Source organism: Saccostrea echinata, unplaced genomic scaffold (assembly GCF_033153115.1).
Source record: "Saccostrea echinata isolate AGI-Se365-2 ecotype Australia unplaced genomic scaffold, CSIRO_AGI_Sech_v1 ptg000029l, whole genome shotgun sequence".
NCBI classification, from domain to species: Eukaryota; Metazoa; Mollusca; class Bivalvia; order Ostreida; family Ostreidae; genus Saccostrea; species Saccostrea echinata.
Window position 1 is genome coordinate 33,106,419 of NW_026889778.1, and position 25,312 is coordinate 33,131,730.

Below are 25,312 nucleotides of genomic sequence, written 5' to 3' on the forward strand. Positions count from 1 at the left end.
ACGCTCAAAGTTGGTTTATAATTAGAAATGCATTTTAAAGCATTGTTAAAAATGAAAGCAGAAATATCAAATTTGACCATAAGCGAGACCATGCCGCTTGATAGTAATGAAGTTGATGTTCAACTTGACTGAATTTCAAACGAAACTTTTTGGCCAAAAACTCACGTTCTAACCAAGTACAACATGATTACAGTGAAGCACCATGTATAAGTGATTTTGGTTGGTTATTTCAATACATCTACTTAACTTACCAATGCATTCATAAAACTTGCTTTAATGAAGTATGAATTTATAATAAAAAAAAAGCTGTATTTGAGTTTTACTGTAAGTCCTTCAACCTAGATTAAGCAATATAATAATATAAATAGATGTTGGATTAACGATATTTGAAAGTGATTAATACTTGAATGAATCAGATTCTGAAACTAGGATTAGTGAACTGATACTCTGTAAAGGTCAAAATTTCAGTATCAAAATAAAAAAAAAGTTAAGGTGTAATGGGATGCCTCCATATTTTGGATATTGTTCTGATCAAAATATACCAGAAGAATCAAGTATAATTTTATGAATCATTCCTTACCCATAATTGTTACCAAACGGTATATAACAATCGGTTTGTCTACAAATCTTTCATGTCACGAGTTCCAATACTGCTGGGGCTTTTATAATTTTGACTTTTCCAAAAATATTTTAAAGACTCTTTTTGGTCAAATAGGTACCATTTTAAAATTCTAAAAAGGTGTATTTTGATCGTGTACTTTTATCCACATTAAAGTGGATTTAGTGAAAAATTCCCTTTGGGGCGATGGAGAACAAAAATAATAGTACATTGGTTATATCTGACCTTGATTCATTTTTAATAGTTCCTCTGTCAAGATACCCACTTTTTACATTCAATTTGAGGATAAACAGTTGATCACTGATATAATAATAAGATATAATAAAGAAGAAAATGAATATTGTGTTATTTCTTATGTTTATTAAATTGTACAGGATCATTCCAAACATTTCCAAATCCATGCATTGATAATATTTTCTGTTTTTTTTTTCGCTCTATTAATGGTTGATACAAAGCAGCCATATTGCTGTCTATGGAAAAAAAATCTCTGCTCATAATGATATCAAATGCTCAATAATGAAAAATGGTACTCTATACAAATGTGATGGGGAAAAGAAAAAAAAAACTGCTACAAATTTATATTCTCTTGTTACATGAGAACATCCCCAAATCCAGTGAAAGTTTCTTCTGTGGCAAAATACTAAAAAAAAAGAGAAGAATAAATTTCCTCATGTTATTTCATTCAAATTTTGTATCAATTCTTTTATGAGACTTAATTTATGTCTGTTCATGCAAAAGCAATTCTTGCTTGTGTTCAACTTTTCATTACAAAATGATAAAGAACCTTACTTTGTGATAGCAATGTATATGCAAGTATAAAATGCATTTTCTTAGTGGGCATTGTCAATTCTTAGTGGGCATTGTCAATTAATGATGGTTTCTGAAATACCTACCCCTTCACGCAGGTATAATATATTTGGCAAGTCCCCCACTTTCACTTTGAAGTTGTTTTTTAGTTCATAAATGTGCGGGCAACTGGGGTTAGGGCAGTTGGTGGGTGTGCGACACTCCAAGTGGAAAACGGGGGGGAGAATTTCAGGATCGACCTCCACGCATATCCAGCTGAAAACGCTCTGAAAAGAATATAAAATAATTACTTAATAATAACTTGCACGACTCGTTGTACTTTGTGTTGATTTGCACTGCATTAATTACTCATTATAATACAATTAACCTTGCAAGTAAGTTAAAAATTTAAATCCAAATCATCAAATCTATTGAGGGCAAACAGGGATTATACCTATAAGATTTATTGAAAGGGCAATTTAAAGCTGAACCCTACTCGTAAATGGGCACCATCACACAGTTATATAAACCATTCAATTAAGTTACACCCAATTGCACACATGAAACTCGACGTGTAGTTTTGATGTGTAGTTTTCCTTTCGTGGTCTTTGGATTTTATGCATTTATTTCTTTTCTATGTACATATTCTATTTCTAAATATTTACACTTTCAACTCTCTTTGTCTGTGATAACATTACATTTTGAAGCCTATAGCCCAATAATTTCATAACAAGAGGCCCATGGGCCTTATAGGTCACCTGAGTATCATGCAACAACTTTCCAACAATTGAATTTGATTCATGTCTTAAACTAGAGGCCATGAAATTTACAATTTTGAAAGAGGCACCATTGCTTATCATAATTATACACTCAGCATGCTAATTTTGGTTACTTAAAACCCAGAGGTAGATCAGAGCAACAAAGAGAAAATGCATTTCCACTTTTAGTGAATTTCATGGCCCCTGGGTCAGGGCTTCTTATGTTAGGGCGGGTCCATAGTTGAGCTCCCCATCCCACAGGAACCACTGACCCTGGGGCCACATCTTTCGAAATTTTGGAAATTTTTAAAAATTTTATTTCATCATGCTGTTGATTAATACCAAAGTGCAAACTTCAAAGCATTAAATTATTTCAGACTATGTTACCCCCCCCCCCCACCCCACAGTACCTCTGCCCCAGGGGACAGGAAATTAATCATTTTTGGAAGAAGCAGTTTTTTCATAAATATATACTAAGATCATTGGCGTTATACCAAATAACAAAGGAAAAGATTTTCAAAGAATTCAAGCATTTTCACTATATAAACATCAGAGCCCCCCACCCCCCCACCCCCTAACACAAGAATCTCTAACCCAGGGACCCTGAAATTCACAAATCTCAAAGAGGCATTCTTCCTCCTCATAACTATGTACATAGTTTATTGGTTAAATGCTCAGGTGCAGAAAAGAAGAGTTTTAAAGAATTTATGCATTTTCACTATATATTCAATAAAGCCTCACCCTAACGCCAGAATCCCCAACCCAGGGGCCATGAAATTCACAATTTTTGAAGAGGTAGCTTTATTCAACATAATTAAGTACTTATGTAATTATGTGGTTAGTTTATTTAGTACTCAGGAGCAAAGAAGAAGATTTTCAAAGAATTTATGCATTTTCACTATATAATCTATATAGCCCCACCCTAGCACTAGAACCCCTGACCCTGGGGCCATGAAATTCACAATTTTGGAAAAGGCGGTCATTTTCAACTTACCTTTGCACTTGGTTAGTTTATTTAATGCTCACAAACAGAAAAGAAGAATTTCAAAGAAATAATGCATTTTCACTATATAACCTGTTTAGCCCCGCCCTAGCACAAGAACCCCTGACCCTGGGGCCATAATTTCACAATTTTGGTAGAGAACTCAATGCTGATTACGATCATACCAACAGTTTAACTACTTGATGTCCAGGAGTAAAGAAGAAGATTTTTAAAGATTGCACTAATTTTAGTGGTTTTTGACCAACTTCCCAGGCCCCAGGGGGACAGGGACCGTGAAATTCACAATTTTTGTTCCCCTTCACCCATACATGCTATATGCCAAATTTGGTTGAAATTGGTTCAGTGGTTTCAGAGAAGAAGCTAAAAATGTTCAAATGTTAACACACGACGACGGACGAAAACAGATAGCAATAGGTCACCTGAGTTTATCCATTTAGCATAACATTTGATAATTTCATCGCGACCAAGTAACACAGCGAGGCAAGTGGTACATCCACACAGGTGAGACCTCTACAGCAAAATACTTAAAACTGTAAGAGGTCTGCGGCTTATATTTGGGCTGTAGAGATAGTGGCGATGAAATAGATATACGGCTGTCAATACCTATTTACGAACAGTGTTACGCTTTAATTAATTATATGAACTTATTAAACTCTTCATTATTCACAGGCATTGCTCATCAATGTGTATGAAAGTGAAAATTAAAAACCATATATATTCTCTGGTATTTATTTTGTAAATTAATATAAAACTTTTTCTTCTTACACTGATGATAACAATTTGCGTACCTGTCAAACTTAAAGATTCCATATGTGGATCTTCAGCCCATCATGTTAAAAAGTGTGATGTGTATTAGCTTGAACCCCCTCCATTCTATTTGACATACCTTTACTGTATCATTCAGTTTGAATGGCCTGTTAATTGCAAGACCCCCATGGCTCTCGTACACAACGCAGAGTTGAACCTGGGGCTCATCTTTGGTTGGAAAGTATAGGAATGAACTCTGTGCGAACTTCAAAAAGAAATCTATAGTTTAGTTTGAAATAAGTCCAACATAAAACATTTATAATTTCTTCTTTTTTTTTGAGGGGGGGGGATATTTTTACCATAATTAAATTTTATAAACATTTAGAATTGAAATAAATGAAAATTAATTATCCATTACAGTTTGACAGCTCCACTGATTCTTCTGCTTGGATAATCAAAAATTAATTTTCAAAACCTTGTACATATTAAGACATTTGAAAGAAAAGCCAACCAACATTGACAAATACTAGAAAAGCATTTGAGAAATGCCTGCAATTTTCTAGAAGATATAAACTTCTGTATTTCACATGTCAAGTTTCTTCCATGAATAGCACCTAATTATTGTGATCTTTACTGTTTTCCAGGATAGAGGGATGATCATTTTATCATGTTGTCTTGATTCAGAAGATCAAGTTTTTTCCTTTTAATTAGTTTCATTATTTTTATCAAAAACAGACTTAATTCAAAAATGAATCTTGAACATATTTTACAATACTTTTCAATTGATATCATTATGATCATAAAAAAATTGCTTGACAACTGAAATATCACACCATATCTAATTACTAGTTTATAGTTTGCACAAATGCATGGAAACTTGATTTACTACTAGCACAGTAACAGTATAAACTTTGTATTTTAATTCTTACGAGCTGGACACACACAGTACAAACCTATGTCAATTATGCTTACCAACTGCCTTTCCTGCTTCTGTTGCATCATCTGTAATAATTCAGGGAAAATATCAAAATAAAGCAAGCAGGGAAAGATGTGGAGCTTATATTGTTTTTCTGGACACCACACAGGCTAAGGTCAGTAGCTGAGAGAAAGAGAAAGAGAGAGAGAGAACAAGCTAGCATTAGAAAGAGAATACAGAGGGAAAATCGGAGAGGAAGAGAAAATACAAACCTCCTCAAATTCTTTCATAATCTCATCATCATCATCTCTCTGTATAAATAGATAAACATTATGTGTATTCTAAATTTTGAAAGCTTTATGGAATCATATACAGGAAACTCTTGATGGCTCAAAGTTCTTGATCGCTCGAAATGAGTCTAGGGTCCTGTTATTCATAATCTATTGTTTTTTACTATTGATACCTTGAAGTGGCTGTGTACAGGCACCTAATTAACACCTACTAGGTCATTTAAATGGCCCCAGGCGTTAGACACGGGACCAGAGTAATGGGTTGTTTATTCAGGTGACACTGTCATGCTTGATCATACCTTTACCTAATCTAAAATTAACACCGACTGTCTTACGATAATTTGGAGAAGCAGTGAAAAGTAACACCCACATTTCTACCATTCATGTAAAACACCTTGAATTAAGTACACATGTACCTTTATAAAGTTTAAACATAGGTAATCACAGATTACAAAGCTCACCGAGACGAGGCATCACCTTTATGAAGGGGAAGCATCACTTTTTTGAGACCAACTTTATCATATTATATAAAAATCATTGTTAATGATCTTGGATATTCATGGATACTGTTTTGACACAATATCGTATTGTCATATGTTAAAAAATTGCATGATAACCATATGTTCATTTTATAGTATTATAAGATTCAATGTTTATCAATACAATAATATAAAATATGATATTGCATCCTATGATACAATTTATATCATATTATACAATATAATACTGTTATAAATAATGATCCAATATGATATTGTAACATATGATATGACATTGTATCCTATTGTATACATTATTGTATTTGATCACATTATACAATTTATATCATTATTTATGATACAATATAGTATTATATGATACAATATCATATCACATAATACATCACAATATTGTAACATATGATATTAAATTGTATAATATAGTATGATATTATATCATATTTGATACATTATATGATATTGTATCAATTGATACAATATAATTTGATACAACATTGTATCATATCATATGATACAATATCATGTGATATTATACAATTATGGACTCTTTTGGTGTTGAATATGGTTTGTTATTCACCAAAAAAAATATTCATATTGACTGAGGCGAAGCTGAGGTCAATATGGATATTTTTCTGGTGAATAACAAACCATATTCAACACCAAAAGAGTCCATAACTGTTTTATTATATAGTCGGGATTTGAATAGATAAGACATTGAAGGCTGTTTGACGACACCATTTTCATTTGCGATATTCCAATGTTGAAAATAAAAAAAACATCTCCAGATTACTGTTTGTAACCTTTTTGATGAAATGTTTTGAAACTCACAATGTATGGATATATTAGTAGTATCAACAAGATGACGTGGTCAAAATAGCAAGATCTTACGCGCATGCACGTGTGCTTCGCTCTGATTGGCTGAAACTAAATTCTCAATATCTTTCTTGTTTTACGTCATAATCCTTTGAAATTTTGAACATAGTCATACATTATGAAGATCTACAGCATGAAATATAAGAATTATCATAAAAGCATGTTAATTTACGTGTGCTGCAATCTGATTGGCTGAAGCTTTAGATGCCTATAACTTTGTTGTTTCTCAACAGAACAGGATGAAATTTAGAATATGAATAGAAATAATGAATTCCTACATGATACTACTATCAAGATTGAATGCAAGGGCGTGCTTGCATGTATTTGCGCAAGTGCAATGCGAAAAATGAACAATGTATTTGAAAAACGGTAACATTTATATTTTTATGACTTTTTATTGATTCTTAGCTATATTATAGAATATAAAGATATGTTAATAGTTTAGACAACATGCAATGATCACCTTGCATGTGTATGCACGTGCGTTTGCGTGCAATGCGTTTAATGACAAAAAATATCATTGTAGCTTTTAAATTTTTTTTTATGAAATCCTGCGATAACTGAGCATCTTAAAAAAAAAGTTTTAAAGGAAATTGGCACAAAAAGGGAGTTGGGGAGCGCTTGGGGAACATCTGTAACGGTCCCCGTTACAATTAGAACTAGTTTATATTATAGTTAAATCAACTATGCAAGTTTGAAATAGTACAGTACTATTACCTATAAAACATGTGACCTGTTCCAAAAAACAAAACCTCATCCAGCATCCGAAACCTATGGCTCAGATTCAGCATTCATGCCTGTCATGTGCATCAGTATCATAAGACGCATCATCCATGCAAGTTTGGTGAAGTTAGGACCAGTAATAACTAAGATATAATCATCAGAGGGCACCTGCTCCCAAAACTTTAACCAGCTCCAAAAACCTTAACCTCCTCCAGCATCCGAAACCTATGGCTCAGATTCAGCATTCAAGCCTGTCTGGTGCATCAGTGTCATAAGACGCACCATCCATGCAAGTTTGGTGAAGTTAGGACCAGTAGTAACTTAGAAATTGCTATCAAAGGGCACCTGCACCAAAAATTTTAACCTGCTCCAAAAACCTTAACCTCCTCCAGCATCTGAAATTCATGGCCCAGATTCAGCATCCAAGTCTTTCAAGTCCATAAGTAGGTCCAGATGCATCATCCATGCAAGTTTGGTGAAGATAGGACAAGTAATAACTTAGATACTGGACCTGCAACAAAAACTTTAACCAGGTCCGGACGCTGATGCCGACGCCAGGGGTATAGCATAAGCTCCCCCCGACTTCGTCTCGGTGAGCTAAAAATTAAAAAAAATAACTACCTTATTCTCATCTGTACATTTGCCTTCATCTGTGTCCTTTAATGGTAAAGTAAGGGACAAAATTTAACATGTGAATATTAATGTTTCATAAATAAGCATAAGCTTCTGACTTGCTTCGCTATACATAAGTGTGGATCGAATCAGAGACTCTTGACTTTGAAAGATGAAATGTACATTCATAATGTCACACATACCGTTACAGGAATGTCTGGCAGATCTGAACTGTCATTCTTAATCTGCAAAATCGGAATAGGTAAATCCATTATCTGTCTTCTTTTACAGGTATATGAATTTAAACATATAGCATGCTTTTCCAGATAAGAGTGAATATGAACAACTTTAAATCTAAAAGACAGCGAAAAATTTCATATATTAACATTTATTTATTTGTATTATCCAAACATTAGTGGTTTGTTTGGCTACATAACATTTAAACTTGATCCAGGGATTGTATACATTAAGTTTAAATTGCTCAAGGCACCATACACCCCTCCCACTGAACAAGATGTCCACTGGCCACATCGCTCACCTGAGCAACAAAAGCCATTATATAATCAGCTTTATGGAGTCAAACATAAATCTGGACAATGAAGTAAAAGACATTTCACTCTAGATATTTTTATGTTCAACATATAGCCCCTACTGGATCAAAATGATTTCATTGTAGTATCACATTAGTTTTAAAGAAATGATTTTGAAAGATTTTTTTTCTACGTAAAATTTTGACCCTCCATTGCGGACTCAACTTGAACTCAACACTACCTGGGAATGCTTTCACACAAGTAACAGCATTTCTGACCTATAAGTTTTAAAGAAAATATTTTCTGAAGATTTTTCAATCATCATATATTTTTATGTAAAAATTTGACGCACCCTACCAATGGGGACCATGAATTTAACAATTTGAATCTACACTACCTGGGGGTGCTTCCACGTATGGCTCATGGCCAAATGTTTTATGAGAAGAAAATTTTTGAACCCCCCCCCCCCAAATAAATTTTCAAAAATTCCTAATTATCTCCCCTTGAGAGAGGGTGTGGCTCTTCACTTTTAACAAACTTGAATCCCCCTCACCTAATGATACCTTGTACCAAGTTTGGTTCTGGGGAAGAAGATGAAAATTAAAACTGTTTACAACTTTGACGATGACAGACAACAGACAAATTTTGATCAGAAAAGCTCACTCAAGCCTTTGACCCAGGTGAGCTAAAATTGTCAAAATAGTTTCTTCTGGCATAATGGATTGGTATTGTGAGTAAATATTATTTGGTAAATGTCAACATTTACATGTAAAATTTCTGTTTGCTTGGTTTTTATCAAACAAAAAATCTTGGTAAAACTTCTATGATTATTGTTTAAAACAACAGAAATTCATTGTTATTATAATCTTACTGGAGATTCTTGAGGACTGGCTGTACTGCAGACACCTTTTTTCTTTTTCTGTAAACCAAAAAAAGTATTTAACTAGAGTCACTGAATCTTTAGATAAAGTAGGAACATCCAATGTTTCTCCACAAGAGAGGTATAACGCAGACACAAATCATGAGCTTTTTTCTTTCGATGACATTGAACATGCCCAAATGACAATAGGTCAAATCATGATCAGGAACACCCTCAGATCATAAGCAATCTTTGTGTGAAGTAAGAACATTCAATGTTTCTCCATAAGAAATATATGGACTAGACACGGTTTCCAATATACATGTAGACAGACAGACAGACAGATAGACAGACAGATATGGCAATTCCTATATTTACCACCCCCCAAACTTTGTTTGTGGAGTTATAAAAACAAATAAATGATGAAAATATCAATAAAACAAACTCAAGCAAAACCTACATGTATGTAGAATGTAATTGTTTAATTGAACTTGAATAATGATATAAACACTTTGTTACCATGGAGTGGGAATGGAGCGTTGGCATATCTTCAGTGTCAGATGCTACATGTACCTATATTAATGTAAAAATATAGGAACTCAACATCAAATCAAACCCAAAAGGTCAACTAATAAAGACTGCAAAAAAACTATAAACTGTTTAAGCAAAACATCACTAATGGTTATAAAAACTGACAAAGGTTTAGAGGCTTTAAAATTATGCATTAACATTTTCATGCTTATGCGCCTCTGAAAGTCTAACCTCTTGTCATAACATCACTTAAACATAAAACGCAATGGTTTTAATAGGCTGTATAAAAATGTGGTTTTATGGAAATTATTAATTTACCCATTTAGATCGTTTTCTTTCAGGTGTACTAGTCTGTGGCAAATTTTCTGTCTTCTTTTTTCTTTTCTTAAAAAAATAACAATTTTATTAAATCAATCAAGAAGTCAATAATTGATTGATAAAAGCATGAATGGAATTAAAATATACTTGTATATAGATGAAACATTCTATCTAATATAAAACAAATCCTTGCACAAAATATTATAAGTGAAACTCACAGGCTCTTCAAACTCGTCCTCTGAAGAATCAGACAGTATGATATCCAGACTTCTCTGCTTCTGTTAAAAATCAAAAGCATAATCAACCTAGTTTTTCTTGATGTGATAAATTGATAATAATTCCAAGGTAACACTTTGTTACCTTGGAATGAGAATGGAGCATTTGCATTTCATCATTATTAACAGATGCTACATGTACCTATATTAATGTAAAAATATAGGAACTCAACATCAAATCAAACCCAAAAGGCCAATTAATAAAGACTGCAAAAATGCTAGAAACTGTTAAACCAATACATCACAAATGGCAATCAAAACTGACAAAGGCTTTAAGGCCCTTTTGCATCACAATTATATACATGTACCGGTATATTCCTCAGAGAGCCAATCTAGATGTGAATCTAACATACTTCATTTTACGAGGTCGGTTTGCGTATTCTGGAGAAAGTCTGAGGCAAGTAAAGAGACAATATGGGTAGTAAATTGCATGAAGAATTTACTGGTACTATTTTTTTTCAAAGATTTTTCATATAAATCAGTCCAAAACTAGGCACATTTTGTGCACAATAAATACACAATTTTTCAATTGAGGCACTAAAGCCCCAAGGTCATGCATCCAAAATTTTTCCAGACCGGGAGCTACAAACCTGCAACTGAAAAATGTGGTTCTTAAAAAAAATTACAATTTTATTAAACCAATCAAGAAGTCAATGATTGATTAATAAAGGCATGAATGGAATAAAATATACTTGCATATAGATGAAACATTCTATCTATAAAACATGTCCTTGCACAAAATATTACAAGTCAAACTCACAGGCTCTTCCAACTCGTCCTCTGAAGAATCAGACAGTATGATATCGTGACGTTTCTGCTTCTGTTAAAAATCAAAAGCATAATCAACCTAGCTTTTCTAGATATGATAAATTAATAACATTTAAATAAATCAAGAAAATTGTACATTTTTGAACTGGCATCTAGATCATCAATAAACTGACTTGGTGGCTGACAATAATCAGATTTAAATAATATTAACATATTGCTCAAGTATTTCTTGGATACAATGATAGCTCTTGGTTTTATAATCTTGTTGTTTCCTATTATATGAAGCCATATATTGAGATATGGCATCAAACATTCATTAAAGGCAACCTTTGAGTGTGACATGATAATGATTCGGAGTAATGATCCATTCTTTCAGGTGAATTAATGTGAACCAGATTGGCATTAACCAGAGGGGAAAGAAACATGCTAAGGACAATGTCATCACAAAAAGATATGCTATAACCTTGGAACTTTAACTGTAAATTCTGTAAAAGGTCATAGCAAATATGGTTTAATGTTAATGTTTGCATATCTAATGACTCCCTCTCCCCCACTAAGACAAGTTATATTGCGCATTAGAAAAAAATAACAATTCAATTTGCCATTTCAAACCACCAAATGAATAGACATATAGATTATCATGTGGCATTTTTTATTTCATCCTATATTGGTGAGATGTTGGCAAAAGACTAATGCCCCCTCCCTTAAAGACCTCTGCAAAGAAAATGAAAGGAAACAGCAAATACATGTAATTGGAATATTTTTAAGTCCAAAGGGGCATAACTCTTTCAAAAATTGCTCATTTGTACCCAAAATCAAACTCGACTTAGATATTAGTACATGTATATCAAATTTCCGTATGTACAACCTCTGCAAAGTAAATGAACAGTCACTGTTGGTAGATCGACCTACAGACAGACGAACAGCAGCAGAGCAATATGTTCTCCCTTCTTCCAAGGAGATAATAAAAATGCCTTGTCCAATTTTTATGAAAATAAAATATGTATTACAGAAAATAATAATGGAAATGTAAATGATTATTTTCAACAACTTTGATCCCATGTAAAGCCCATTCCTGACCCCTGGGGGTCATGATTTAAAACAAACTTACCGGTAACTTAAACTTTAAACAATTCATTTATTTAACTTTCCGGTATATAAATGATTTAAGTATTTTTGGCTCTTGTAAAAACAGATTTTTAAAACACCCCAATACACATTCCTAATTATTTCCCCTTGGAAAGGGACATAATGTCCTTCATTCAAACAAACTTGAAAGCCCTTCCCTAAAGAATGCTTTCTGCCAAGTTTGTTGAAATTGACCTGGTGGTTGTGGAAAAGATAAAATGTGAAAAATTTACCACATCAATGGCGAAGACTAATAAGAGACAAAATTTGCCCAGAAAAATTCACTTGAGTTGTTGTACATACCAGAGATTCTTTGGCTGAGGTGGTCTTCTCCTTTAGAATAAAAAGATTACCTTAATGAGCATTTCAATTTATATGTACTTACAAAACATGGGTAACAATTTCATTTCAAATGTTTTTCATCCAATAAAATTCTGTTATTTCCTATTTATCCTATTTGTACTTACTGGAGATTCATTTGCTGAAGTGGTCTTCTCCTTTAAAATACAAACATTATCTTAATTGGCCATTTTTATAATGTACATTACCCTTGTAATAATTTCTTTCAAATGTTTTTCATCTGGTGAAACTTTGCAATTTTTCTATTTTTACAATTAAAGAGTACTTACTGGGGATTCATTGGCTGAAGTGGTCTTCTCCTTTAAAATACAAAGATAACCCTTAAGTATATAACAATTATATTATAGGTATGTAAAACTTTACAAGGTTTAATGATAATTAAGTTTAACAGAACATATTTAACGATTAAGTAATTGAAAGATCTTTAATATCAAATGTGCTATAAAATTGATCAGATAATCACTCTGAAATTCAATCCTTTGTAACATAAATACAATTTATGATGAAACAGTTACTACAGTGTATTTGCTAGTTTCTCATTGAAAGGGTGTTACTTAATTGTTTCACACTTTTGATTTTTCAGTTTCAATCACACTTTGCAAAAGAAGGTATACAATACACACTATAATAGACGATCTCTAATTGAATTTTTCAGAGATACATATAAATTGTTCTGTTTTGCTGCTAAAAAAATTAGCAGTTTCGCTAAAGAATGTATCATGGAAGAATCAATAGAACTTTCATAGTATGTGGAATTGAACAGCTGGTATGAACAGTCTTATATTTTTTTTTTTCACATATATATATTCATCATTCATTAAAACTTTTACATGACTTCAGCAGATGTGTCCTAACAAGGTGATTTCCCTCTTCACAAGGTACTTTTAGTATTTGTTTTCACTTTCATTGACCCTTTTTTTTTTATTACTCTGTGTCAAGATTGGTTTAAAAAAAAAAAAACTATTTTTCTTTTGCACAGCTTTTCATTTCCACATTTTCTACATTTGCAAACAATCCAAACTTTAAATAAAAATCTTAATTCATGCAAATAGTACTTCCAAACAAATAAAGAAAGTCAGTAGAAATGAAATTGTTAATTTGGAACTTTTTTCATTTGCTTCTAGGTTTGCTTATCCTGCATACCTGCTTTAAATATCTTCTGTTTCTTAATTACATTTGGGACTAATCATCATGATCAAAGGTACATCCATGGAATTGCAGAGTTAAAAGGGGATAGCAGGAAAGATTCTATATTCTTTATCGTGGTTTGTCAGTCATTCCTTCCTAATTTATTTTCTATACTTTTTCTTTATGGTTTATCAAACTCATTTAAGCTTTTCTTGCATATTTTCTTTAATCAAGAGCCATTTTCAAATTGTTTTCATGATTCTGCGGCACTAATTTTTTTTATAAATGTTCTAACAATTTAGTATTGTAAAATATATATAAATCAATCTGTAGCTTCATGATTCCTGTCAACTATAACAATTACTTGTTATCTTCACAGTAACTGCAAAATTACAAGAACTTATCTTTGTATTAAAAAGTAGCTGATTCTGGTTCATTTAAGAAATACATGTAAACAGCAATGTTAACCATTTAACCCGGATATGAACTTGGTTGGTAATGAATATATAAAAAAAATATAAAGGGAAAAAAATCAAATCCTGAACAAAAGCAATTTAACTTTATATGTAACCAACAGTACAAAATTATCCTTACTGTGATAAGATTGTTAACAATTTTTTTCCGAGCTGTAATTCAGTTTATAACAGCATTATAATGACTTCAACTAATGTATAATGTATTACACAGCATTAATTTTATAATGTGCAACATTATACCGTAACTTAAAACATGCATATATTTCAAAAAGCACAATTACTTTCAAGCAAATCCCTGCACTATCATACGTAATATCACACACTGAAGAATTATATATCATAACACACACGCACACCCACCCACCCACACACATGTATTTAACACATTGTTCTTTTCTTATAGAAATCAATTACAATTACTTACAGGCATGCACTTGAACAAAAAAACCAAAATGTTTCCTCTTTCCCTTCGATAGGTTCTTTAAATCTTCTACGCTTGTCGTATCTTTGAGTGCAATGAATTTGTGCTCTTTAAATACCATCGCTTCCATAGGAATCTGTGTCTTGAACTTTGCACTTAAGAGAGCCATCCACTCCGGGACGGCACTGGAAGATTCCACTTCCAGTAATAATGACGAGCTGCCATTTATCACCCTCTGCAGCCTCTTTCCACGGTTGTCCAAAAAACGGACTTCCAAAATCTGTTAATGTAATTAAAAGATTAGTAGTTAGTGCATTTCAATTACCAGGTAATTAAAAATAAATAAAATATCCCCTTTTTAATAGAACAATCATGCACAGTATACATGTAAAAAAGAAATATGCTATGATTACTAAATAGTTAAAAATGGAGGCCTTCGTGCATGAAATCAGCACATTTTATATTTTATCCAGCCTTTGCAAAAATGTTCCATGGAGTAAGATTAAAATTGACGGGATTCAGCTCTGATCAACTATACACCAAAATTGACCTGAAGATAAATATATACCATTGGTCTGAAGGACCAGTGTTGTGCATTACACCTTTTAAACATATTTTGTTTCCTACATACAGTATTGATAGCCTATTATAAATATCTGATCAAACAAAGACAAAATAGTTCATAAATAACTACACACATTTAAGCTGGATTCAATGATGCCTAATTTCTTACCTCCAACCCTGAAGATTTAGTGTGTCCACCTAATCTTTTGCTGGACATTTTTTTCTTACTATCCAAAAACTTGGCCTTTAAAAAGTCAAGTTTGGACTGTACCTCTGAAGAAGAAAAAATAGAACATTGCCCTTTATTGCATCTTTGATTTACCGTATGTAGTACGACTTAGGTTGAGGACAACATGAGAAGATTTTAAAAAATATGGAAAGTTCACATACTGACGAATAAATGACTGATGGACAACAGGTGATCAGAAAAGCTGACTTGAACCTTCGGTTCAGGTGAGCTTAAAATGGAAACTGAAGGCAAGAGTCTAAACTTAGCATCTACATAGTTCTTTTAGAAATCATTTAATTATTCAGATGTACTCTATATGTCTCCAGATTTTCTCTAATAAAAATTTGCATTGTTTATGAACATACAGCACTGGCATCATAATGTGACTTTTATCTCATAATTTACCAATAAAATATAATTTACTGTACCTTCTCTCTTCTTATGCAAAGATGGACTTCCTAAAGAAAAAGGATAGTCATGATAGATTTTACCTGCTAATATAATATATAATTTAAATGAATTCTTCTCTTTCTTTAAGTAAAACATATATATGTAAAATGTGCTGTCATTAAACAAATACAATTTCTAAATAATTATTCTTCCAAGAAAAAAGTTTTGTAATTTTGAATCATACACGGATATCATCTGTACTTACCATTTGGCGAGAAGCATCCTTTTGCTGACTCATCAAAAGCTGTATTAAGTATAAACAAAGTAGCATATCAAAATATCTATAGGTAAGCTATTCAAACACATACTTTGAAAATTAATAAAAGGTCACCAATTTGAAAATATTTACAAGGCTATGCATATATTTATTTATAATTAGTATTTTAGCACATTGTACTTTTGTATCTCATGTACATCTGCAGTATTCCTTTGACCATATTAAAACCGATATATGTAAGTTTCAGTAGTATTTATTTAATATCAAACTTACATTTTGATGGCCCTGGTTTGGCTGTGTCAGGTTCTGTTGTTACTGCAATATACATTAATTAACAATAAGTTACAAAGTGGGTTATGTACAAGACTAGTATATTATCTAATATGTACTTTATTTTTCATTGACCTACAGTATAATGCATCTCTAGCATAATACTACACTATCGTTATTACCTTTCCTTTTGACACAGACTGGGGCGCCACATGAACCACAAAACTTGTTTGTGGGGCCTAAAACCACCCCACATTCAATGCAAAACATAATTCTAAAAAAGAAAATATATAATGAACTGTATATAAAAAGAGGTCATAATATAATGACAATCAATGCTTATAATACCAGATCCAGTACAATCACTAGATATTGCTAGGTACCTTTAATTACCTACATAGCTTTATTTACCTACCTAATTATACTACTATGATAATTGATTGTTAATAATTCAACACAATGTGAAGTAATCATACTTATCGATGCCTTATCACACACAAGGTGGACTGGTATACATTTACTGATTTACAGTCAAGTCGTACACAGACCAACTCGTATACAGGTCAACTCGTATTGTTAGCCTATTTACAGAAAATGGATACTTATCACTGTTTTAGACAATGAAAGTCATCTTTTGCTGTAAAATATTATATTACTTAATCTTTTCTTAAATGATATCATCTGTTGTAAGAATATTTGTTAACGTTATATATATATATTAATTATCATGTTTAATATTTGACATAAATTGTATTTGATTATATATGCATATGAAATTTTTGTATACGAGTTGACTCTTTAGCATACCGGGAATTTTTGTATACGTTGTTTATTCGGAAATTTTTGTATACGAGTTGACCTGTATATGAGTTGGTCTGTGTACGACTTGACCGGACTCCCATTTACTCAAACAATATAAATGCATGCTTTGCTTAAAAGTGCCTAAAAGCTGCAATGTTTCATGCAACTATCTGTGTTCTGTGTTGTTATTTTAAAACTACATAGTAAACAACCTTGCAATTTCTTGGGGGTTTTTTTTCTTCCTTTAAATGCAAAATTGCACAAATGTATTTTCAAAAACCTACTTCAGGTTCTTCTAATTTTAAAGGATCCGTACTATCCTACTATTGAGATAAATTTACTTGAGTTTCCTCGTTAATATAATTGCTTCCATTTATGGAAAAATGAAAACAATTACAATAAATGATTATCAGTTATATGTTAATAAAGCTGTAGGAATAATTAAAAAATCTAAAAGAAATCAAGTTCAGAAATGACATTTACTGCTTCGTGAGGGTTTCAGTTTCACTCGTCAATAGATTGAGACCCGCTACAGTTTTAATGAGAAAGGAAAACAATCTAAATAAAATAAAAGAAAATTATTCATTGTGTACTTACATCGAACAACGATTCCTGATTGCAGTTATGTAGGCCTATATTGTAATACGACGGTAACAAGTTATCTAGATATAATCATATTTTCAAATCTTCGGAAGTAAATCCTGATCTTTTGAAATCTTGGGAAATTAGTCTTTGTCTTTTGAAATCTTGGGAAGTGAATCTTGACTGCGTTTGGAAGTAATGTATCTTGGCGCAATGCTATCTTGGCCGAATCTCGGTCCTATAAAATCTTGGGAAGTAAATCTTGACTGCGTTTGGAAGTAATGTATCTTGGCCAATGCAATCTTGGGATAGAAAATCATGGCCTAGTCAAGATGTAAAACATGGGATATATCTTGACTAAGCCAGGGTTGTCAAATCATGACTGGCAAAGATAAGAAGGCCATGTTATGCTATCAAACCAAACCTGACTTGGTCAGAGTTGCAATCATAACATGACCGATTGAATTACTATGAATATATAGAACATGACCGCCCAAGATTGAATCACTATGAATATATAGAACATGACCGCCCAAGATTGAATTACTATGAATATATAGAACATGACCGCCCAAGATTGAATTACTATGAATGTATAGAACATGACCGCCCAAGATTGAATTACTATGAATATATAGAACATGACCGCCCAAGATTGATTTACTATGAATATATAGAACATGACTTGGGAGTCCCGTGTGGCCGATCATGACTTGGCCGAGATTGTAAACATGACCGCCCAAGATTGAATTACTATGAATATATAGAACATGACCGCCCAAGATTGAATTACTATGAATATATAGAACATGACCGCCCAAGATTGAATTACTATGAATATATAGAACATGACTTGGGAGTCCCGTGTGGCCGATCATGACTTGGCCGGGATTGTAAACATGACCGCCCAAGATTGAATTACTATGAATATATAGAACATGACTTGGGGGTCCCCTGTGGCTTTCCATACATACACATGACACCGGAAAGGGGATCATTTCATAATTATACATATATAGAGGATATTCAATGTTTTGTAGATGAATATGGAATTTATTTCACGAGTGGGACAGGATTTTTTGATATTTTCACGACTGCGAAGCACGAGTGAAAATATCAAAAAATCCTGTCTCACGAGTGAAATAAATTCCATATTCATCTACAAAACATTGAATTTTCTGTTTATTACATTTTCTTTGATTTTCCCTTTGCCTCGGTCTTTTCTTAACACAGTGTCATAGGCTTGACGTCATAGTTTAGAAGTTGTGTGTCAGATTGAAAACATTACATAGCATGGATTTTAGCAATATATTTAGGAAGAAATTTGCAGTTTTAGCTCTATCAAGATGCTTAGTTACTATCTCTATCTTATGACAGGCCAGAAATTATTTTTTACTTACTTTGATATCCTTTCACACTGTGAGAGAATATCATTTCTGGTATTCTTTCACACTGTGAGAGAATATCACTTTTATTCAACAAATAAATCACAGTATTTCACTGTTGAAAATGTAATAAATGATAATTCATAATTAAAAAGTATCACTTTGAAAGGATCATGTGGCTTTGAAGGAATGCCCTTTTCAAACGAGGCATATATGTCAGATTAAAATACGGCTCCAGGATGCTGCATGTGCAGGTAGGACATTGTGAGAGTACAGTTTTCCGTCAAAGTCCTTTGATTATGATCCAAATCAGTCCTACGTATATAATACTGTTGCACTAGCACCACCTAACCTATCAACCTCCGAAGTTTTTTTTAAACGTTACGTTCATTACAAAGCTTATGCACGCTTACTCTTTCATCAGGCTTTGCAGTAAATAATTTGGTCTAGTATCTAAACCAAACTGTTCAGTGTTGTTGCTGTGGCCATATTCTGTTGGTCTGAGACCTTTGAATTCGATATTTGTAGTGTTGTGGGGTCAGAACAATGACATGAATAAGTCCTCTGGTGACAATTCCAGCAGCCCGTATTCAATCGCAAACACAGATATTCTGTGCACTTCAGGGTTAGCTACATGTAATATTGTAGACGACGTCAATGTAAAACATTGATGAAAATTACGCAAACCACTGAAGCGACCCCTTGCTGCTGATGTCACACGTGGTCTGCCATAATTTTTGCGATCATTTGTTATACCATGCTTTTGGTATCTGTTTCATATCTCTCTACATCTCTATCTCTCTCCTACCCCTCTATCTTTCTTCTCTCTCACACGTGGGTAGGGGATGAAACTGTTCTATAGGTGACTTAATAACTACGTATATTTATCACAGCTCTCTTAAAAAAAATTAGAAAAATATATTTTATAAGTTGTAGTGTTTTAGGTCTGTGAATTACTATTATCGTAAAATCTTACAATAGCGGTTAAAAAGATATACATCAATTCAAAACCAGTTATCATTTTGCACATTCTAGATCTTGTACAATTAATTTACCAAAATTTACCAATAGCTACGAAATGCTTGTGCCCGTTCAATAATATATAACGTCTGATGACCTTTTTTTTTGGTTGCTTATCAAGGAATTTATTTTGGAAGTTGATAGTGCCCCCAAACTGAAATTCTGAAGATGTATGGTTGTGCCCCCCCCCCCCCAAACTGAAATTACTTCCTACGAGCCTGCAATTCAATCAGTTAAACAGATTCCGTTTTCGTGATATTTCGGATCTAAAAGCTGTACATAAATGGTTAAAACATTTAACAGTGTTTAACATATTATTAACAGAAATGGATAAAAAAGCTTAATCTAAAGAATACAGTTCCAAAGGTACATCATATGGAATATTTTAAAATATGCAAGAACCTTCAAAAGGCCAAATTAAAATTTGGAAATTTTTAAAATCAATTTTATGTGCGTAGAAAAAATCATCAAATCCTTCTCAAAACAGTTTGTCCTATCCAAAGATTTTTGATCTTAGACAACGCAAAAATTCCAAACACCTCACTGACGTCGATCAATTTGTTTACAATCTCGAGGAAGCCATTGGGAGAGTCTATAAGCCCGTGAACTCAATGTTGGGAAGCCCGTGATTTCGATTGTAAACACACATTTTGATACGTAAGCCGTTTATGTGTACCTTCTTAACGTATTGATAAACAGTCAAAACATTAGCCTAACTTACTGTCTTTTTTATGAATTTAATGAATTTTGACATTCGCAAAAATAAAGAACGTATATATTTATAGTAAACCCAATTTTCTAAGGTCTAGAGCTAACGAAATTATGGATATACAGCCCGTGAATTCATCGACACCCTATAAAGAACTAAGTATGAGGCCCGTGACTTCACCAACACCCTATATAGTATTGAATCAGAGGCCCGTGACTTCACCGACACCCTATATAGTATTGAGTCAGAGGCCCGTGACTTCACCGACACCCTATATAGAACTGAGTATGATGCCCGTGACTTCACCAACACCCTATATAGTATTGAGTCTGAGGCCCGTGACTTCACTGACACCCTAAATAGAGCTGAGTATGAGGCCCATGGCTTCACTGACACCCTATATAGAGCTGAGTATGAGGCTCGTGACTTCACCGACAACCTATGTAGAGCTGAGTATGAGGCCCGTGACTTCACCGACACCCTTTTTAGTATTGAGTCTGAGGCCCGTGACTTCACCAACACCCTATATAGTATCGAGTCTGAGGCCTGTGACTTCACCGACACCCTATAAAGAACTACATATGAGGCCCGTGACTTCACCAACACCCTATATAGAGCTGAGTATGAGGCCCGTGACTTCACCGACACCCTATATAGAGCTGAGTATGATGCCCGTGACTTCACCAACACCCTATATAGTATTGAATCTGAGGCCCGTGACTTCATCGACACCCTATAAAGAACTAAGTATGAGGCCCGTGACTTCACCAACACCCTAAATAGAGCTGAGTATGAGGCCCATGGCTTCATCAACACCCTATATAGTATTGAGTCTGAGGCCCGTGACTTCACCAACACCCTATATAGTATTGAGTCAGAGGCCCGTGACTTCACCGACACCCTATATAGAACTGAGTATGATGCCCGTGACTTCACCAACACCCTATATAGTATTGAGTCTGAGGCCCGTGACTTCACCGACACCCTAAATAGAGCTGAGTATGAGGCCCATGGCTTCACCAACACCCTATATAGAGCTGAGTATGAGGCCCGTGACTTCACCGACACCCTATATAGAACTGAGTATGATGCCCGTGACTTCACCAACACCCTATATAGTATTGAGTCTGAGGCCCGTGACTTCACCGACACCCTAAATAGAGCTGAGTATGAGGCCCGTGACTTCACCAACACCCTATATAGAACTGAGTATGAGGCCCGTGACTTCACCAACACCCTATATAGAACTGAGTATGATGCCCGTGACTTCACCAACACCCTATATAGTATTGAGTCTGAGGCCCGTGACTTCATCGACACCCTATAAGGAACTGAGTATGAGGCCCGTGACTTCACCGACACCCTATATAGAGCTGAGTATGAGGCCCGTGACTTCACCAACACCCTATATATTATTGAGTCTGAGGCCCGTGACTTCATCGACACCCTATAAAGAACTAAGTATGATGCCCGTGACTTCACCAACACCCTAAATAGAGCTGAGTATGAGGCCCGTGACTTCACCAACACCCTATATAGAGCTGAGTATGAGGCCCGTGACTTCACCAACACCCTATATAGAACTGAGTATGATGCCCGTTACTTCACCAACACCCTATATAGTATTGAGTCTGAGGCCCGTGACTTCATCGACACCCTATAAGGAACTGAGTATGAGGCCCGTGACTTCACCGACACCCTATATAGAGCTGAGTATGAGGCCCGTGACTTCACCAACACCCTATATATTATTGAGTCTGAGGCCCGTGACTTCATCGACACCCTATAAAGAACTAAGTATGAGGCCCGTGACTTCACCAACACCCTAAATAGAGCTGAGTATGAGGCCCGTGACTTCACCAACACCCTATATAGAGCTGAGTATGAGGCCCGTGACTTCACCAACACCCTATATAGAACTGAGTATGATGCCCGTTACTTCACCAACACCCTATATAGTATTGAGTCTGAGGCCCGTGACTTCATCGACACCCTATAAGGAACTGAGTATGAGGCCCGTGACTTCACCGACACCCTATATAGAGCTGAGTATGAGGCCCGTGACTTCACCAACACCCTATATATTATTGAGTCTGAGGCCCGTGACTTCATCGACACCCTATAAAGAACTAAGTATGAGGCCCGTGACTTCACCAACACCCTAAATAGAGCTGAGTATGAGGCCCGTGACTTCACCAACACCCTATATAGAGCTGAGTATGAGGCCCGTGACTTCACCAACACCCTATATAGAACTGAGTATGATGCCCGTGACTTCACCAACACCCTATATAGTATTGAGTCTGAGGCCCGTGACTTCATCGACACCCTATAAGGAACTGAGTATGAGGCCCGTGACTTCACCGACACCCTATATAGAGCTGAGTATGAGGCCCGTGACTTCACCAACACCCTATATATTATTGAGTCTGAGGCCCGTGACTTCATCGACACCCTATAAAGAACTAAGTATGAGGCCCGTGACTTCACCAACACCCTAAATAGAGCTGAGTATGAGGCCCGTGACTTCACCAACACCCTATATAGAGCTGAGTATGAGGCCCGTGACTTCACCGACACCCTATATAGAACTGAGTATGATGCCCGTGACTTCACCAACACCCTATATAGTATTGAGTCTGAGGCCCGTGACTTCATCGACACCCTATATAGAACTGAGTCTGTGGCCTGTGACTTCACCGACACCCTATATAGAGCTGAGTATGAGGCCCGTGACTTCACCAACACCCTATATATTATTGAGTCTGAGGCCCGTGACTTCATCGACACCCTATAAAGAACTAAGTATGAGGCCCGTGACTTCACCAACACCCTAAATAGAGCTGAGTATGAGGCCCGTGACTTCACCAACACCCTATATAGAGCTGAGTATGAGGCCCGTGACTTCACCGACACCCTATATAGAACTGAGTATGATGCCCGTGACTTCACCAACACCCTATACAGTATTGAGTCTGAGGCCCGTGACTTCACCGACACCCTATATAGAACTGAGTCTGTGGCCCGTGACTTCACCGACAGAGTACTGAGTATGAGGCCCATGATTTCACCAACACCCTATGTAGAACTGAGTCTGAGGCCTGTGACTTCACCGACACCCTATTTTCCACTAAGTTTGAGGCCCGTGACTTCATTGACATCCCTACATATATAGTACTAGTACTAAGAAATATGCCTGTGACTTCATTTACACTGTATTCCATGAAATAAACATAACAATCCACATTATCAGAGCAGAAATATTCATTACAATAGTGAACAAATGTACACACAAATTCACACTTTTTTGTCAGTTTGTAGTCATTTACTTTGTTTTAAATGTACAACAATGCAATTTCATCATGTTCATCTATGTATAATAAAATTAGCCATTATTAAAAAAACAAGAGGCCCAAGGGCCTTAACGGTCACCTGAGTGTAATACAACAATTTAAAGGATGCATCGAGTATAAAATGAACTGAAAGGTAAAGCTTTGTTGCCCAAAAGCAAGAAAAATAGGGTGATCAGGATAAACAAAATAATTAGTCTTACTTTTCATTAACAGTTCATAAATTAGGTCCTAATCTGTTCCCCATTTATCACTATCACCATATACAGTATATTAACAAATTATCAATGCTTCTGAACTATTTTAATCCCTTGTTGATATCTCTTACATTGGCCTCTCTTGGTCTTTGATGAACATTTAATAAGACAGGTTATTTTTGACTCATTTTTATTTATCTACTACTTACAACCTGATCATTAAAACTATGAAAGTACTTTTTGAGACAATAAAAATTCTTGCATAATTCTCTTATACTATTTACCTTTCAAGTACATTATTTACAGTGATTAATTATCAAAAGTAAATGGCAAAAGGGAATAACTCCTCTCAGTAGAATGCAAATTAATAGAGCCCTGGCCAGGACCAGAACATTTAACCAAATGGTCCAGATGTTCAAAAATCTGGTAAAAATACCCTTCTTTATAAAAACTTTACTCTGTTTGCCTCAGATATGCCTAGGTGCGGAGAAGATTTTTAAAGAAATAATGCAATTTTACTACAGATTCACTAAATTATCAATAGAGCCCCCCCCCCCCCCCCCCCCCCCCCCGAGAAACACCAAACACCAGAGCCTCTGACCCTGGGACCATATGTATACCTAATCACTTTGCTTATCTGTTTATCATTAAGTAGCAAAACAGGATTATTTAATAGAATTAATGCATTTTCACTATATTATCAACAGCCCCACCCTTACACCAGCACATCTGACCCACTGGGGTCACGAAATTCATTAATCTGGAAGAAGCACTCTTGCTTTTTCACTTTATAATCAATTGAAGCCCCCCCCCCCCTCACCAGAACCCTTGAACCTGGGGTCATGAAATTCACAATTTTGGAAGAGGCATCCTTGCGTATCATAACAATGTACTTAGTTTGTTTAAATAATACACAG

The 25,312-nt window shown here is 34.7% G+C and overlaps 1 protein-coding gene across 1 annotated transcript; it reads right to left on the reverse strand.

Moving 5' to 3' along the window:
- Positions 1–1,100: 1,100 nt before the first annotated feature.
- Positions 1,101–14,763, reverse strand: LOC133194740 (uncharacterized). Its single transcript, XM_061330647.1, has 16 exons — positions 14,625–14,763; positions 12,866–12,895; positions 12,704–12,733; positions 12,540–12,569; positions 11,101–11,160; positions 10,284–10,343; positions 10,066–10,131; positions 9,736–9,789; positions 9,229–9,276; positions 8,031–8,072; positions 7,837–7,872; positions 5,102–5,140; positions 4,886–4,915; positions 4,053–4,178; positions 1,513–1,692; positions 1,101–1,259 (listed from the first exon to the last, which is right to left on the reverse strand). The coding sequence occupies exons 1-16, from the start codon at positions 14,628–14,630 to the stop codon at positions 1,209–1,211; spliced, it is 888 nt and encodes a 295-aa protein (XP_061186631.1). The 5' UTR covers positions 14,631–14,763; the 3' UTR covers positions 1,101–1,208.
- Between the last annotated feature and the right edge of the window lie 10,549 nt (positions 14,764–25,312).

Bases quoted from the DNA above. Each gene is read 5' to 3' on its own strand.
- LOC133194740 (XM_061330647.1), bottom strand. The intron at 7,873-8,030 runs GTATGTGTGACA...TTACCATTAAAG, and splicing joins TGCCAGACATTCCTGTAACG to GACACAGATGAAGGCAAATG. The intron at 4,179-4,885 runs GTAAGCATAATT...TTCTTTTTGAAG, and splicing joins AGAAGCAGGAAAGGCAGTTG to TTCGCACAGAGTTCATTCCT.